The sequence below is a fragment of the Ciconia boyciana genome, chromosome 1, assembly GCF_034638445.1.
Source record: "Ciconia boyciana chromosome 1, ASM3463844v1, whole genome shotgun sequence".
NCBI classification, from domain to species: Eukaryota; Metazoa; Chordata; class Aves; order Ciconiiformes; family Ciconiidae; genus Ciconia; species Ciconia boyciana.
In genome coordinates, this window is record NC_132934.1 from 70270312 (window position 1) to 70286854 (window position 16543).

General features: G+C 45.0%; 2 protein-coding genes across 3 annotated transcripts in view; one reads left to right on the plus strand and one right to left on the minus strand.

The window, feature by feature from the left end:
- BCL2L13 (BCL2 like 13) overlaps positions 1-11957 on the plus strand; it is a 43285-nt gene extending 31328 nt beyond the window's left edge. Inside the window, exon 7 of the mRNA XM_072873928.1 lies at positions 7828-11957. Within this exon, the coding sequence (XP_072730029.1) occupies positions 7828-8640 (813 nt within the window). The 3' untranslated portion in view covers positions 8641-11957. The remainder of the gene's footprint in view (positions 1-7827) is intronic.
- Positions 6684-16543, minus strand: part of BID (BH3 interacting domain death agonist) — a 31817-nt gene continuing 21957 nt past the window's right edge. For both annotated transcript variants that reach the window (XM_072873958.1, XM_072873967.1), the window contains one exon: positions 6684-16042. In XM_072873958.1, coding sequence (XP_072730059.1) covers positions 16031-16042 — 12 coding nt within the window. In that variant the 3' untranslated portion in view covers positions 6684-16030. The remainder of the gene's footprint in view (positions 16043-16543) is intronic.

Genomic DNA, 16543 nt, shown 5'->3' on the forward strand with positions numbered 1-16543 from the left:
GAGACGTGCTCTGCTGGAGGAGAGATAAGTTTAATATGGTAGAGATGCAAGAAAGGGCAATCTAATTACAAAAGTCCTAGAAAGGAGTTTTCCTTTCAAAATAATTATACTTTATGCTTTTATCATGGACCACAGCAGTGAAACATCCACTTCTATTTGTATGTAACTTTGTTACAGTAATAGATTTTTTTATTTTTTAGGCACTGTGGCTGAAGGACGAGGAACTTAAATGGTCAAGGAGCAACTAGGTCTCCTTTCTTTTTTCCCTTCCAACAACTTCAAATCAGTCTGTCTCAAGAAGTGGTCTCTAAATAACTGAATTTGCTTCAATTTAAACTGCTAAGACTGAAACCTTAAAGGGTGTTGCTTTGGTGCTGAGTCTCTGCAGGTAGTAGAGGTTATGTTGGAGGGCAGGGGAAGGAATAGGATCATTTCTGCAGGCTGTTCTAGCCAAAGCATTCCTTGAAGGGGATGAGAACAGCGGCTGCAATATTGGTGTGCTTTGATTTGGTTCACACAACCTTTTTTTTTTTTTTTAATTTATTTTTTCCTTAATAAAAAGTACAGTCCTATTTGTGGACTGTGCTCTGTTTTTCTTGGCTCCACCTATCTTGACAGTTTCACAAAGATGAATACTACAATAAATGCCTGAGGGCTTTTTGTTATTATTATTTTTTTTAATGTACTGTTCTAGATCTGGGCATTGTCAGCTGCCCCTTCTATAATCCATTTCTCTGAAGGATTAGCAGGGTAACGCTGTCCTCAGCGTTAGGGTCTGAAGAGGCATGGCGTAGCGGCGCTGCGGATGGAGGCACAGAGCAGATGGAACTGCAGCCTGGTCAGCATGGGTGGGAGTGAAGCTGTCCCAACCCCAGCAGCCGTTTGTGGGCACAGCCTTCTCCTGCTCAGCCCTCGGCACAGGCGGCAGTTCACCAGCACACGGCTGCTCCTCTATTATAGCTAGAAATCATATGCCAAGCGCATTCCCAGCTCTGGGGAAATCTCTTGCTGTGGGAAACTTGCTTATTTCCCTGGAGGGAGATCCCTTGGGATCCCTGGACACAGACCAGTTCATCACTCCTTGCTTTTTGTTTTTCAGACACTAGATTTTAAGCACAAATGCATTTGATGCGTTCCTAGTACTCGTATTGTCGCTGTGATGCTGTCGGTGCAAGGAAAGTGATGACTGAACCTCATTTCTCTCCGTGATAGATTATGTTACAAGATAAAGTCAGTACTCTTGTCTAAGAAACTTCCTAGCTGTGTTGAGTGTTTTGAATTTTTTGTCATGGTAAAGATTGCTCTTGTGGAACATTTGCATTCTGCCAGCATTTCCTCCTTTACCTCAAGCTGCTCTTTTTCTTGGGGATTTTATGTGGGTCTGTTTAGTTTCAGAGGGGGGAAAAAAGTTCAGGGAACATAGCTATTTTTTCCCACAAGGTGGCACTCCTCTCTGACCTGTAAACAAAATTTTTGCTTCTACTGGACAAAATCAAGATCTGGGGTGTCTGGGTGGCTTGCTGGGCTGTATAGCTTTCCTGGGGGCTTTTTAGCATCTTTGGAGATGACTTTTGTATGAGTTGCCTATCCACATCATTCTTTTCGTGAACAGACTTAACTGTAACCTGCCTGTTTATATGTCTCTAAGAACTGAACCAAAGAGACCAGTCGAGCTTTTCAGAACACTTAAAACACAACTAAACCAAACCCTAGAAGAGTACACACAGCGTCCACAGCAATTAGGCGTAGCTGATTTGCATGTGTCTGGTCATCTGAGCTTAAAGGGCAGGGCTTTAAAAGTCTTCTCTAAGATGCAGTAAATGCTCTGTTGGACACCTTAATGGCAATCTCTTTCCATTCATTATCTAATAACATCTCCATTACAGATTCAGTGTGTACTACTATTCCTACTCTTTTTATAGGGAAAAAAGTTACTTTTATCTTTGAGACATCCAGAATTTTGATTTTAATATCTATTTCCACCAGAAGCAGCTTTACATAAATCAGGATAAAATTATTATTCTGGTAAATAAGGATGGGTTTTTTTGTATATGTAGTTAAAGTTTTTGCTGTTTAGCAAAAATAACTACTATAGTTAGTGAGTCAGCTTGTTTGTATACAATCAATAACACACCTATTAGAAAACTATGAAAAATAGTATAGTCATCATGAGAGTCAGTTTCCAAGTCTTTTTTGTTGTTGTTGTTATGTTTGTTGTCTTTAAATCATAACTGAAACTTGACAGATGTTTTTAAGTGTCAATTTCCTACTATATGTTAAAGGTTGGTAGTGTTCTGAATCTACTGCTGAGAGTGATTTTCAGTGAAGTTCAGATTACTGACACTGGCAGGACTACAGCTGAATCCAGACTGATGGGTTCTACTTATTGGAGGAGCTTTCAGATATTTTTTTCATTATTTTGTTACCAGTTTACAGTTGTCTAGCGTAGCTCACCCTGTAGCATAACGGCTGTAACCTATCCTGAGGGCTAGTCTAGCACATTTGTTAAAAGTGCTTTCTGTCACTCTTAGGAGTCTTGTGGAAAATTTCTACAAGTCAAACCCCATAGGTTGAGGACAGTGATTGACTTCTGGAGCTCCTTTTTGAGGTCTGCAAATGCCACCTCGACAGAATTAAGTTGATCTCCTCAAGACTGCCTCATGTGCTGTAGACCATCCTTGTTGTGTTCTAGCCAAGAAGGGAACTATCCAGTTCTCCTTCTCATCATAACTTGTGGCAGCTCTTCCCTCAAGTGGCAGTGGTTGGGATCAGGAGTGGCAGGGTGCTGTGGTGAGGGACTTACTCTTGCTTCTCTAGACATGCATGACGTGGTTCTGTAAGTATGCTGGATGAGGAAAAGCACTGCACGTTTGTTTGCAAGTCTCTCATCCCAAATTTAAAAAAGAGGAACTCTGATTGTTCTGGTCTGGAGTAGTAGGCTATCCGTTTACAATACACAAAGCAGATAAAGAGATGCTTACATACATTCCTTATTTACCATTAAATCTAAAGAGTAGGGCTTATATAAGGCCTCAGGTTACTAAAAATCCTTCTACATGTTCCATTGTGTCCTGAATTAATCTGTCTGTGGGAGCTTTGCTTCTGGGTCACATCTGTAGGTGAATCAAGAGAATTGTCCTACATGTCATTAAGTTTTTATTGCAGCTGCTTTAAAAGACAAAAAAACCCCAACAACAACAAAGTGCAAACCTTAACCAAATCAGCACAAAATCCTAGCTTTATGCTCTTTACTTTCTGAATTAACTCTTAATTCAGCTCAAGAAATATTAATCAAGTATCCTAAATAATGCCTATTACTGTCTGGCTTTTCAATTAAAACTTCATAAGTTTTTAATGAAAAAGTAGTGAAATTACCCATTGACACTCAGTGTGTTAGCTTCCCCTCAAGTTTCTCAACCTCGGGCGATCTGCCTCTTCAAGCTTGGAGAGTTGTGTCCCCAAGGCACTGACACGGAAGTTAAATTGTCTGTGAAGACAGAAGGGAATCAGCCAGGCTTTATAAGGCTCTGATTTACAGGGAGCCAGTGACTGGTAACTCTTCTGAGGTCAGTGCAGTCTGTATGGGAAAAGGAACAATAAAATGCTTGCGCCTCTTAGGCCCTCCCTTCTCCTGGAGGCAGGATGGGTGTGTAGTGTTGGTACACATATTAATGAAGTATTTGAAATGTTGAGGATTGCCCATGTTCCCCATATTACCATCCCTTCGTTTCCTTCCCCTCTCCAAAGCAGTTTATCCTGCACGTTACCCTCAGCATATGCCCAGATCTTGCCTGTATTTTGTGAGAAGCGTATTTCCAGTGAAAGTGCTCCAGCAAAGCACATGGCTTTTAAAAAATGCCCTGATATGTGGGAATAACTAGAATAACTAATGCCCGATCCTTGTATGTCAATGTTGTCTCCCCATCTGTTTGTTAACCTGCTGATATCTAGCATTATATCATACTGAGCTAAGATATTTTGCTGGGCCTGGGCAGCTACTGGTCCACATAGTAGCTGTGGTGGTACTTTGCCTATATTACTTGTTCATTTTTGTCACGATCAAATCATCTGTGGGTTTCCTCTAAAGAATAACTTTGATTTTCCTTATGAGAGGAAAGGGAAAAGTTAAGAGTGGTGGATCAGGAATAGAGCAGAAGCAGAGGGTGGAGGAATAACGTATTGAGAAGTATCAGGATGGCTTAAATTTCATCGCGGCCTCTGTACCCGATGGTCTTCATTGACTATAGGTGGCTCTCTCCTCCCCACCATGGGCTGCTGAGTCACTGCTCAAAGGCACTTGGCTTTCACTACTGTACAGTATACAGCTGCAGCATCTGAATATGGCCCTAGTTGGTGCTTTTTTTAGTTTATTACTGAAAAGATGTTTGCTACAATTGCCAGAGCTCACAAGGCCCTAGAAGCATAGCGTGGCTTTGGAGTATTTTTTTAATGTGCTTCATGTTGAACCAGTCACAGCAGCATGGGTGCACTTCCAGTGGTATGTCAAGAGAAGATCTGTTATCGGTTGTGTGTGTCCCTGTTCTTTTTCCTAGCGTCAGATTACAGATGTAGTCTGGTTTGTTGTGATGTGCTGTGGATGGGAAATAAATTCATTCTGATTTGTGGAAGGGTAGAGCTGAGCAGAGAGGAGGGTAGTGTATAGGTTCATGAGATTGCAGGTTTTACCCCTAGTTACTTCGTTGTTTAATTGCTGCTGTTCTGAGTCTGTATCGCCTGTGGAAATAAAAAATTTGCTATGATCATAGGTGTCTGTTGGTAGTTTATACTACAGTGAGAATATTTCCTACTTAATCAACATCCAGAGAAGATCCTGATGAAGCGAATGTACAATCTCAGAGTGTCTGGGCAGCGGGCTGCCTCCCCATCCTCAGCACAGGGCGGTGGAAGCTAACCACAGTGACTGACTCCCTGCTGTGCTGCTCTCGAGTGTCTGCTGGAACAGGACAGGTCGCTGCTGCATGTGGAGTCCTGTCCTCACGCGCTGCACCACAGCCCTGCCCCACACTGCTCAGTATTTGGTCTTTTTGAATCTGGTAACCTCTGCCTTTACTGAAGTTTCTTGGTTGTTCTTTTCTGTTGCCCTTACTTTGCGATGCTGGTTGCTTCCTCCTAGGTCGTAGAGCTCCATTTTGTTTTAATGGCCTGAGCTGCATTTCAGAAAAACTTTGGTTCTTCTAGTGAAACATGACTTTCAAGAGGGTACTGGAGTCTTGAATTGTCAGTCACTGCTCACAGAGCAGAACTTGCTTTAGGTTTGTTGGGGTGTGTGTGGTGTCTGAATGTTTTCACAAATGTAATGCTTTATTAATTTTTATTTCATTCTGAATCAAGACTTCATGGTGATTCTGAAGTGGTTAGTGAACGGCTTCATCACTTTTAACCCTTTCCCTGAGGAGCTCTGTGCATCATTTCTCTTTAGAGTTTATGAACATGTTACTGAGCTGGATGATGTTTCCCACATCCAAGCAATTTAAAGTCATTTATGAAGAAAACTTCCTTTTGAAGTGTTCTACAAGTGTCCTTTGCTCATGCACAAATATCCTCCAAAATTCCATGGGCTGAGAAGGTGAGATTTACATCCCACCTCTGCCATTGTAAGGATTATGAAATCCTTACATTCCCAGTGCTGCCCCGTACTACAGCCTCCACCGTTGTACAAAAGTCTCCAGGAATGGGTCCGTCAAGTTTTGCAAAATGGCAAAGTGTTTTGGGGGAGTGGATAGAGAAACCTCACTCCCATACTCAACTCAGGCTCCACTGACCCCTTTCACAAAGTTTATTGATACAGTAATAATTTCCACTGTGAAATATTAAAGTTCTACTGACGTAAGTTGCACAGTTCTCTCAAGTGCAGTTTAGTGCTTTCGCCAGGGGTCCACTCCTGCTGCATGTGCTCTCACTGCAGCTACTGCCAACGACCAGCAGCGTTTGTGCTGTCTCTCCTGTGCCTGCCAACTTGCTTTTTGGTTTTTTGGTGGGGTTTTTTTGTGTGTGTGTGGAGATCCTTCCCCCTTCTAGGGAAGTGAGGAGTTGCAGTGTGCCTGGTGTCTCTGTGGAGAGTACACCCATCTCTGGGGAGACTCTGGGCCTCTTGTGCTTCTCTGAGAGAAAAGGGCATTGCTGCTGGCCCAGGCACTACGAGCTCTGTGAGTATGCCTACTCAAAGTTAGAAACCATTGACTTGTAGGCCTTGAGCTCCTTGCATATTAGGAACTAAGTGATAATTGGGAGTTACCACAGCTGAAATGCGTTTTCCTTCTGCTCTCTAAGCAGGGCACTGAGATCCATTCGCTCTTTTGGCATCAGTGCAAGCAGGTGCAGCTGCTGGCCCTGCTCCACCCCTGGTCATGCTCACACACTGGGGCGTCTCAGTGGGCCAGACTGGACACTGTTCAGGGTTAAAAACAACTCAGCAAAATAAAGAATGTGTTTGTTTTTAACTTGGATCAGTTCCTGACACAGACTACTGCATGGATCCATAAAAAGTTGTGGAACAACCGAGGAGGTATCTTGGAATGGGAAACCTTTGGTAGGAGACTGGAGCAGAACCAACCCCCAAATTCACAGGTGTCGGGAAGGGTTTAAAAAAGAGCGGGACAACTGCTTGGAGTGCTGTAGGAGAACTACTGTGTGTAGAAGGAAGCAGGGAGAAAGAGAATGAATGAATTTTAAAATTTTTTTCTTCACGTTACGATGGGACTGTACAGGAAAGCTTGCTAATTGAATGAGGAATTTGCACAGAAAGGGCTCCCAGCACTGCAGTACTTGATAAAATGTGTCAATTTTTGTTAAAAGCAAGAAAGTAATTGCATCTTTGTTAATGGTTTCACAGACTTCTGCTATATGGCATAGCACACTTTGGGGTTCCTCTCTGTCCCTGTCTCTTGTTTTTACGTTCTTGGTATCACACCCATCTTAGGTTCTTCTTCTGCACTTAATTTTTTTTCCTCTTTCCTTTTGAAGCAAATCTCTTATGTGTTTCGTACCCAGCAGTCCATGCACGACTAGGATCGACAGTGCTGTTCTTTCTGTAAGGAGGGAATCAGTCAGTATTTTACACTTGCAGTTTCTCTAACTGGAGCCCACTGTCAAATTTTTAGGATGCCTACAGATTTTTCCTAGGTAAATAAAAACAAGCAAACACTGTCAGCATCTTTGGATGTCTGTGCTTGGTTGTTCGTTTTAACATGTGTAGCCAAAGTTATCATGACAGTCTTGGGAAGTGAACTCATTTAAGAATAGCTAAATTCGTTTGTAGTAAAATACTAGAATTACTGTAGATTCTAGCTTGTTGGTACAGAGTAGAAATACAGGCTTCAGATAGCACTGGAAATGTGATAAAATTAATGTAAGAGAAACACTGTTAAGTGAAAATGGACAAGCAACACAGAGCACTTGCACAAAATGGAGAAGGGAGTGGTACTCGGCTGGGCTCATGTATTTGTGTTTCCTTTCTTTTTCTTTGTTTTGTTTCAGTTTGGTTTCAGACTTTGGTATCTTGTTTTCTGGTTAATAATGCCCACATGGTACGTTTTGGTGATGTACTTGGCGATGTAGTAATGTCAGGGAAAGGAGGAGCTCCGAACAAAGCTCTTACAAGTGGTTCCATTCTCTGGAAATGCCAGCTGGACCAGCTGGGTTTCATAATGTCTTCTAAAATGTAGGTCAGACAACTGCTGCTCCTGCAGAGGCCCTCTCATCTTTCTTCCAGCCCCACTAAGTTTCCAGGTGTCCTGTTCCTTCACGTACAGGGGAGGTAATGCTGAAGCCATCGCTCACGTGTTGTGTCCTCCTTTTCATTCGTAGGGGACGGTCTTTACTTTGGAATCTGAAGAGGAAGAGTACCCCGGGCTCATCGCAGAGGACAGTAATGACATCTACATCCTGACCAGTGACAACTCAGGACAGGTGAGCCCCCCGGAGTCCCCCACAGTGACCACGTCGTGGCAGTCAGAGAGCCTGCCCGTCTCCCTGTCAGCAAGTCAGAGCTGGCACACAGAGAGCCTGCCAGTCTCCCTGGGACCCGAGTCCTGGCAGCAAGTGGCCATGGATCCTGAAGAAGTCAAAAGCCTGGACAGCAACGGAGGGGGTGAAGAAAGGAGCGAGAACAACTCTTCCAACTCAGATATTGTTCACGTGGAGAAGGAAGAGATACCGGAGGGGATTGAGGAAGCAGTGGTGTCAGCTGTCGCTGCAGAGACCATGCAGGCAGCGTTTCCAGAAACCCCTGCTTCTTTACAGGAAGTAAAACCTCAAGCTGAAATTGCTGCTGTTGAAAAAGCACATCCCTCCACACTTCTGCGTGCAAAACAGGAGGAAAAGGGAAAAGTGGCTGAAGAGCTTGTTGAACCTGAAATCCCTGTATTAAGTAAACCTGTCCCAAAGTTAGCCCCATCAGAAGAAAAGGCTGCACCAGAACCTGAGAAAATACTGCTTCCAGGGGAAAAAAAAGTGGGGAAAGAGGGTCGTTTGGAAGAAATAGAAGAGAAATCCTCTGCTGCAGAGGAGAAGCCTATCTTATTGCCGGAAGGGAAATCTATATTGCTGTACGGTGGGGCTGCTGCGGTAGCTATATTAGCTGTAGCAGTCGGAGTAGCGCTGGCGCTTAGAAAAAAGTAATGGAGCTCTCTTGAGGAGGAGGAGGGGGGAGAGAGAAGAGAGCACAATCCAATTTTTGTAGTTGTGTTACCTAAAGGTTGAGCTGCCTGCTGTTTAATTGGACATTTGAGTAACTTAATGGTGATGGGGTGAGGTCGTTCAATAAGCCTCCAGCTATGGACAATCATGTTTTTAGTAGAATTGGGGTGGGGACTGGTTTTTCGTGATTAAAGTACAGGGGTATTTTTAAAAAAAAAAAAAAAATTCTGCAAATTTAAGAACTTAAGTGCAGGTGCTGAAGAAAGGGGTGCTCGTACTCTAGGAACTGGAACAGAGAATCCCCAGGGGAAGGGGAGAGCCAGCTGCTGCCAACCCCTGGAATTTTTGGCTTCTCAGACTGACCGCTATTGCAGCTGTGCTGTCTTGTCACTTCCCATCGCGCCCCCCAGCCCTCCCTAACAAACATTAGCCAACCTGAGTCCTGTAGCGAGAGCCTGGTCTCCCTTTTGTCTCAGCTTCCTCTCAGGTACAGCACTGCTCCTCGTAACCTCGCAGGTTCCTCCTAAGCCCCAGTGGGAGAGTGCTTATTCTTACCTCTTTGCTTACACTGGTTTTGGCCCCTAACATTTACTGGAGCCCCATCCTGTAAAGATGCTGCCTCTCTATAGCTGTATTATCTCTGAGCATCCTGGTGTTCCTGGGGGGGAGAGGTGCAGGACGGCGCTTCGGCTGCCCAGGAGGGTGGGAGGGACACTGCCATTTGCTGGTTTGAGAATCCATTTGCTCCGCTCCTGCCCGGCCCGCTTTACTGCCACCCTTGAGTTACCAGAGGTGCAAAATTCATGCTGGACACGGTGCCATTCTGATCAGTACTCTGATACCAGGTTGTATTCAGCAAAGATACGGCAAAACTACACGGAAGTGAGGCTGATGCCTCCTGTGCAATTCAAAAGTTAAACGCTATGCTGTCCTGTATCACGCTGCAGTCTGTATCGTCTTTCCCAGGTTAAGCACAGAGTGTATTTAGTCCTAACTTGGTTTTGGCTGTGACAGAATCCCAGATACATAAGGCAATGGATTCTAATAACTGAGCAAAACAGCATTAAACACCTCCTCTATCTGCCTGTTCCTGACCTGACCCAGCGTGTTGTTCAGTGCGATTTCTTTTGCGACTCTGAATCTGTAATGAGATAAACTTACAGGTTCACAAATGATGAGAAAGTTACTTTGGCAAAAAGTAGATCCCTCTTCCTGCAGTCACAACACTTCAAACGTGTGTGAAGAGAAACCTTTGAAGTATTGCCATACGCATGAGTTACATCGGATCCAACCACAAGTGTTCCTCTTTCAGCGCGCATTTCTGTGTCTGTCCTTGTCCATACGGCAGCTCTGTGGGCAAGACCTTAGGCTTTCCAGGCAAAACTGCTGATGCATTTCTGAGGGTTTGTGCTGGCACTGTGGCTTAGACCAGGCGGAGGTAGGTGAAAGGGAACTCGGGATAATGTAAAAATCAAAATGTGAGCTTACGGGAAGCTTACTCTTCATGAAGCACAAAGACAAGGTACTTTATTTCTAAATAACTTTATCTAGAGTATGTCTCCTAATGAGCCTGTTCTTAAGTGATCTGAGAATGAAGAGATTTTAGCACATTCTCTATTTTAGGATATTCTTGCTACATTTTCCTATCCCACCCAGATCCCAGGATGCTAGGAAGTCAGTCAGAACCTGGCAGATTCTGAGGAATTTTTTTTGTTTAGGCTTTTTTGAGGGTGGATTTTTTAGAAAACTTCTTGGATTTTGAACTCTGTATGTGTGTGAAGTTGAATACTGAGAGGAAGGATTGTCACGTATGTACTGCTGCTGTGGACCGAACTCAGGAGCTCTGGAGTTCTGGACTTTAGTGTTGATCATTGATTTCTCTTTTTCTGTGTACAAAAGGTAGCAGGTTAGCCTTAACAGAAAAAGAAACCCTTTACCATGTTGCAAAATGGAATTGACTGGGACCTCTTCACGCTATGGACTCTCCGGTGTCTGCCTTCCCACCACCGCGGTTCCCTCTCCTGGCACCTCACGGGAGATTCCCTCGTGTGGAGAGGAGAGGTGTCTTTATGATCCTTTTGTCACGGATGTGCACAAATGTTTACAGTTTTGCTTCATTTCATGTGTCGCAACAGTGTTTTATTGACAAGTGACACAAGTCTGTGAGGGTACCCGATTGTTCCTATGGGGCAAGGGCTGCTTTACTGCCCGGTAAGTTGGGGTAGGTCTGCTGCTCTCCTGCTGCTTTGCTGACAGTTGCAGTTTCTTCTCCGGGTACGCTCTCTGTGGGAGAAGGGCCATTCTTAACCCGAAATACATCCTCCTTCCTGAAGATGATGCACCTGCATTTGGGACATCCCCCATCTGTAGCCATGCAGCAGGTTACACAGAAGTACCCACATGCACTCTGAAGCAGAGATGGATTTTTTTGGACATTCTGGATAACTTGTGCACAAACTGGGGGGGCGAGGGGGAAGGCCAGGTGTTCGTTTAGCTCTTCTCTGTACATGGTTGTTTCAGTAGTAGAGTGGGAGATGGGTACAGGACAGACAAGAGTAAATCCATGCTGGCTAGGGAAGAAGTCCCTAGCTTGTTGGCACAAGGAGCCCAATGGGGCATTGAATAAAAAGTGTTGTCTTTGACACAGAGCGGTGAGAAGAAGGTGGCAGCAGTAGTAAGGAAAACAAATTACTTTGTTTTGTTAAGCATTTTCATGGTGGGGCGAAAGCCTTGTAAATCTGGCGTGTGGCTACATTTAATGGAGCATCAGCTGCATCATGTGTTTCAGTTGCTTGGTCCCTTCTTTATATTATTCTTATTTTAGGGTCTTACAGATTTGACAAGTCAGCAAGAATTTGTACTTCTCCCCCACCCCATTGACCACACATTTAGAAAATGTATTATGTGCAGCTCTTTCCTCTGGGAACAGTCGAGAGTCCTGTGGTCAGAGCTGGCACAGGCCCTGTGGAAGTAACCGAACGGGTGGGTAAGCTCAAGATGACAGCATTCTGACAGACTTGAGTGCCAGGCTGCTTGCTCTATTATAGGTGTGAATTAGAAAATGGAAGGTGTCCCCTCCCAGTCTTCACGTATATTAAGGTGATCCTAAACTGCAGGGTCTAATTACCCCAAACTGTGTGATGCGACCTCTTTTTAGTGGATCTCTTGCAACTGGCAGAGGGATGACAGTAGCTATATACTTATGAAAGGGCATATAGAATTACTCTCACTTGTGTTGCTTATCCCCTTCCCAAAAGTGCCTCAATATCTGTCCTCGAGTGGCCTGTACCTTAATAAAGTATCTACCTTAGACCCATCTTTTTCCACTTCATCCTTGTCTGCAGCACACCCTAAAGCTGAGATGCTAAAACAGCAGAGGACTGGATCTACAAAAAAAGTATTAAATACTTAAGGAACTGCAGTGGGTAGCAAGCTAAATGAGGAGCGGGCAAGGAAAAGACTTTCAAGATAAGGTGCAACTTAAATTTCAGTGGCACTTAACTCTAGGCTATGCTCACTTGGGCGTTGTGGCTGGGAGCTGGGCAAGGTCTTTCTTCAGCAAGCATTCCTGGAACAGCAGGCTGGGAGCAAAGACTGAAACTCAGAATCCCTCTGTTGCATACAAGCCCAAACCGCAGACACAGAGCCACGTCCCTGCCTGTTGCAGCCACGCGCTGTGCGAGAGCCTGGTGGACTCCTGCGTCTCGAGTCCCTTAAACTTCAGAAGATCCAGGCTGCGGGGCTGTAGTTGGCACAGCAGTGCCGAGCTGCTTAGCTAGGGAAAAATTGGAATATTACTGGGCACACACAGAGAGGCAGCTTGAAAACTTAAGCTTTCGGTTCTTGTCAGGCTAGGTGGACGCTGAGTAGGGATTCTCAGGGGGATGATTTGGCTGCTGAAAAATATTGAAAAAATACTAGGAGGTCTGGCCCAGTGAAGCAAGCTGGAGGAGACAAGAAAGCAACACTTCTGCAGCCTTCTGTCCATTCAGATGTGACTTGTTAAACAGCTGCCTGCTCCCAGTACTTACCAGTGTGAACAGAAGCTCCTAGCACAGAGCCAGACAATGCAGTGGAAGCATGTTCTCTGTTTAGTATCATCGCACCTGGTTTTTGGAGACCGGTTTTAACTTCTGGCTGGAGGTGAAGTGCCTGTTGTTGTGGTGTTTGCAGTTGGTTGTTTCTTTCCTAACCTGCCTTCTAGAGAGCAAATTGCTACTACAAGAATCCATCCTTGCTGTCTGTGAGGGCTTGATTTTTTTTCATCCTGGCTGAGGGCTGTGCTCAGGTATCTGGGGCTCAAGGGACAGGTGAAAGCTGTAGTGCCGAGTGCTCTTGCACAGGGCAAGAGCTGTTGCCAGAATCCTCTTTCCTTCCTTTTCATGTAGCACTGATCACAGCTAGGCTAACACTTTGGACTGTATTTTTAACCTAATCAATGCTTTCCAATGGTCACAAATGAAAAATTTCATTAGTACTAAACAAGCAAGGTTCTGAAGTTTGGTCTTTTTTTCTTTTCTTTTAATGATTGTAGTACACAAAATACTCTGAGGGCATAAGCCTTCCCTACATTTAATTTCAGCTACAGTGGTATGGCAGTACTAGCAAAGCCCTAGTAAGGTAGATGTTGCTATTCTGGCAAAAAATAGCAGTGCTTCTGGCAGCATAGTCTCTCATTCACTGAACCAGAGCAAGCTCGTGCTACAGAATTTGAGAGTGTAATTACTAGATTATTTTGCTGTGAAATGGGGGGGGCGTGGAGGGGTGAACACCACTCCAGCTGCCATGCCTAGGTAGTAGAGCCCAGGTCTTCAGTAGAATGTCTCGTTCCAGGCATGAAACATACTGAAGGTCAGCTCATCCATATGTGTCTACTCCAACAGGAGCAGACATATGCAACAGGAGTAGTGCCTACTCCAGTAGGTTATGCAACAGAAGAAAGTGTTTCCCAGTGAAACATGGAGAGGTGAGGTACATTCTCTCCTGTACCTGTTGAAGGCAGAAGCTGTGCATGACTTTAATTTGGCTTGGTCTGCTTAATGTCAGCACGAGGAAGGTTACAAGAACAGTATTGCTTTGACTCCATCTATGTATCTGTGCTTCAAAGTGCGAGCTCTGTCTCACCATTAAAAACAGGGGAGGGGTGTTTATAAGATTTAAGCCACCACTGCTTGACTCTGGCAGAGGTAGCTCTCAGGCCCGTATGGAGCAGGGACTGCAGGGCTAGCTCTAGGCAACGGTACTCCGTTTGCATCTGCTGAAGTGAACTCTCCTGACTAGTGTACTTGGCTGGGGAAAGAGAACCGCAGCAGCTTGGAAGGGTCAGCTGTAGTGTTACCAATACATCCAGGGGAACCACAACACAACATCGCTCAGATCCACCTCCTTAAGTTAAATAACTTTAATCACATTTTTTCCTACTTAGAGCTGACCCTCTCTCAGTCTCTTAGGTAGGCTGACTTGCTTCCTCCTAGCTAGAGGGCTGTGGTGATGCTGTAGAAGTGGGGGAGCTACAGTTAGCTTCCAGTGGAAGCTGCTTTTGATCTCCTTGCAGTATCTGCAGGGGAGGGAAGGAACACTATTGATTTGGAAGGAACAAGTTGCAGAGGATGCATCTTACTGCTACACCTTTAGGGGGTCTCTCCCCATTTTTAACTTGCATTATAAGCTTTTATTCAAGTGTAAAGCTAAAACCCACTCAGACCAAAAGAATGCCACTTGATTTGTAAGTAGCAAAGACTAATGGGACTGACTCTGAAGCATGCATGTTAGGGGATACTTCTCCTAGGCTTCTGCTGGGTGTAAGCACATAGTGACAGATGGGCAGGGATTTCAGATTCTGTTCTCCCGCGGCCTGCCTGGGGGAAAGAGCCCCTGACTGGTCCTCAAGTCACCCATTATCCAAGGAACTGGTCATACTGTTCCTTTTAATATGCAAGTGCAGCCCTCTCGGGGAAAACTGTCTAAAGCTTCTTGTGCCATTTGGTTAATAAAAGTGTTTCCACCTTTAAAAGAAAGTTCTTTCCAGCTTCATTGTTCTATATTCAGTTGAAGTGAAGGGGTATGTACATTTTTTTTCCCTCTGCTAATGGGACACTGCTGTAAGACCATGCCCCCAGGTTGCACTTTAATAAATGGTACAGTTTTCAAAAACAGTGTGTAGACTACTGGGCTTTTTTTTGTTCCCCCCTCCCTGTTCTAGTGCAGGCAGGAAAAAAAAAAAGGAAAAGGTGGTTTTACTTCTGCAAGATTTGCTTATCCAAGGCACAAGGCCAGGACCAGAGCATCTCTATTGCTGCCAGCTGCATCACAAGCAGTAGCAAAATTAGAGGAATGGCATGAGAACTTGCACAAAAAACTGTTAACACCAAAAAAAAGATCCAGGTGGAATTGAAATTCTTAAGAGCTGTATTGCCATGAGAACTGACAATTTTATTTAAGTTAAAAAAACCCACAAAATATTTACATCATTTCAGAACTTCCAAGGCAGCTGGATCACATTTGCTACCTTGTGTGTGATGACAGGTATGTATCAAACAACCTGAGTCCAAGTTTGTTGAACCTGAGATGTGGTGACTGCAATACACATGTAAGAGATGCCAGCTATTCTTCCTGATCCAAGGCTGATACCTTCTTTCTCTTTATAGCTGGATTTTCTAAAGCTAAACACTTTTCCTCAAGCATATCCAGGCTGTATTCCCTGAAAGAATTGCCCTGTACCTACCCCTGCCCTTTTCTTTACAATTTCTCATTCAGTTTTATTTTTCAAGCAAGCACAGATTTACGGCAATTGATACTGAAGCATCTTTACTTTATCTTTCCCTGGCCAAACACCCCTACCAGGGTTGTTTCCTCTGCTGCCAGCTCCCCTCTAAGACAGACCTGATTTCCCACCCTCCCCCGCAGTGATCTGTGCTGATCAACCACCCATTCTACAGCCTGAGGCCTTCCTGGGAACAATTAACACTCAGCATGGCTCAGCTGCAGCACCAGGAGCAGGGCTGGGAAGAGAATAACTAAAGCGAAATGCTACAGCTGATTAGAAAAAAAAATTACTGAGAGGGCAGGCTCTGTGCCTACAGCATTTCCCCTGGAGGCACAAGCCAGGGTCTGCACAAAGCCTGCTACTGCTAAGAAAAAAAACCTACTGTAAAATGAGAGAGGGCAAGCACTACTCCTTACAGGCACTGGCAGAGCTGGCACGCAGCTCACACTACCATCATTGCTGTGCTAGTCTACAAAAGCCTATCTACGAAGCTCTGCCTTCCCTTTCACAGCTGTATCTCAGGAGTTAAGAGCAGAAAGAGTGTTTTGCATCAAAAAAAGTAAAAAGTCTTCAGGAATGCTCATTCTCCACAGAGGGCTGGAGAGCTCACTCACGCAGCTAGAGGGAGAGAAACACAAGCAGCATTAGCAGCAGCAGAGCCATCCTCCCACGGCAAGCCCTGTGCCAGCCCACCCACCCGCCTGAGGAGCCTGGCAGCTCCCAGGGAGGGGCAGCCTCTGCCTGACCCCAGCACCAGGAACTCTGCCACACTTTTGCCATCACCCCTCAGCCCCCCTTTTCTGTGCTAATGGTGGGGAGAGAGCTGGCACCAGCACTCCCGGTGGAACAGCGTGGAATGGTCCCTGGTGCCCAGCTCTATCCCCCCCGCTAATGCTACTAACACGGGGGTGGGTGGACCACTATCAGCCCAGCAGCCCTTTGCCTGCCCTCCGTGCACTGTGCTATTAGCCTGCTGCAGCAGCACTCCACACAGCAGTAAGGCAGTGTGAGGGCCAGTCTCTTAACGCTCATGACCAGGTTCTGTGATAGCTTAGCTCAAGGGCACAGAGTTGAGTGAAGGGGAGGGCAGTGCTGAGTGACGCTTCACAGTGACACTGC